The sequence below is a fragment of the Buceros rhinoceros genome, unplaced genomic scaffold, assembly GCF_000710305.1.
Source record: "Buceros rhinoceros silvestris isolate BGI_N320 unplaced genomic scaffold, ASM71030v1 scaffold18290, whole genome shotgun sequence".
Lineage (NCBI taxonomy): Eukaryota > Metazoa > Chordata > Aves > Bucerotiformes > Bucerotidae > Buceros > Buceros rhinoceros.
Window position 1 is genome coordinate 4,180 of NW_010390355.1, and position 1,493 is coordinate 5,672.

The following is a 1,493-nucleotide window of genomic DNA, read 5'->3' on the forward strand; positions in this document are numbered from 1 at the left end:
AAGAGCCCACAGAACATGTACCTGAAGTAATCCTGAATAATTTTACGACGCGACTCGGCCATTCTGTTGGTCGCATGTTTGCTGCTCTCTTCCCACATGATCCTCAGTTCATTGGAAGACAAGTAGCAACGTTTCACAACCAGCGAGACTACATCTTTTTCAGATTCCACAGGTGACGTTTTCCACAAAACTCACAAATGAGAGAAAATGTTCTTGTAACTTATTTCCTAACTTTTATTTTTTTTTCTTCCCCAAGATATATCTTCAAGAGTGAAAAGAAAGTGGGAATTCAAGAACTTGGGCCACGTTTTACATTAAAGCTGAGGTCTCTTCAAAAAGGAACCTTTGATTCCAAATTTGGAGAATATGAATGGATTCATAAGGTAGGTCTAAGTAATAATAATAGTTCTGCTTGGGAAGGGAGACTAAATCTGACATGAAATGTAACCACAAATCTGAGCCTAAAAAAGCGGCATAAATGCAGTTCTCAATACGGAAGCGTTTAACCAAAATATTTAGTGGTATACTTTGAGAAATACACAAAGTATTCTCCTATATTGCGCATCAAAACTAAAAATAGCAAGGATGATAAATTTCAGTATTCCATAACTACTTATTTGCAGAATGTAATTTTTCCAACATATATAGTTATAAGCAAATATGAAAAATTCTCCCCCGATACAAGCCATTACTGGAGGCCCAGTAAACTTAACTAGAGCTAGTTTTGTGCAAGGTGACTGTAAGAATCAATGCCAAAATGATGAAGCTACTTATATAATTGTTAATCAGGAGTAGGAGATAACACTGACCTCTGCACATCTTCAAGTGAAATGGAAGTATTACTCTAGACAATGATAAATTACTTTTCCAGTCATTTTTATAATGGAATTGCAGTTGATTGACAGACTTAGGAGAGAGTATCCAAGCTATCCGGAAGGAAGATTGTAACACTCTTGGTGTAGTCCATTAAATGGACAATCTTGTTTGTTCTAAAGACACTTTGTCTACTGACAGTAGACAGATAACTGCTACACATTCTTTAGTTCTAGATCACTAATCTTAATTCTTCTCCCCTGTTAGGCTTGAAAGGCTGACTATAAAAACTCAACCACACTGTAACTGACACATTTCTCTGCCTACCCTACTATAAACTGGAGTGGTCATCCTTGTTTGTGTCCTCAATTTGCACAAATTTTCTGGTTAATAATTTTTTTTTTTATATTGCAGCGCCGAGAAATGGACACAAGCAGAAGAAAATTTCACTTATAGGGACAGCTATCTGCCAATTGCTGGTGAGCAGAAATACAACTACTTTGAACTGGATTATCTCAGACCCCTAACTGATGATAATGATACTGAACAGTGTCTGCAGCAAGCCAATCTACAAATGTTACAACTTTCTACACGAGCACATCAAGTAGGATGCATCTTTCTTCCTATGTTTGTAACTAAATCCAACATGACAAGGACAGTGATGTTTTCCAGGTCAGCAG

The 1,493-nt window shown here is 36.8% G+C and overlaps 1 protein-coding gene across 1 annotated transcript in view; it reads left to right on the plus strand.

The window, feature by feature from the left end:
• Positions 1–1,269, plus strand: part of RPF1 (ribosome production factor 1 homolog (S. cerevisiae)) — a gene marked incomplete at its 5' end in the record, with an annotated part of 5,418 nt that extends 4,149 nt beyond the window's left edge. The window contains 3 exons of the mRNA XM_010137559.1: positions 6–172; positions 257–383; positions 1,228–1,269. Of these exons, the coding sequence (XP_010135861.1) occupies positions 6–172; positions 257–383; positions 1,228–1,269 (336 nt within the window). The remainder of the gene's footprint in view (positions 1–5; positions 173–256; positions 384–1,227) is intronic.
• Between the last annotated feature and the right edge of the window lie 224 nt (positions 1,270–1,493).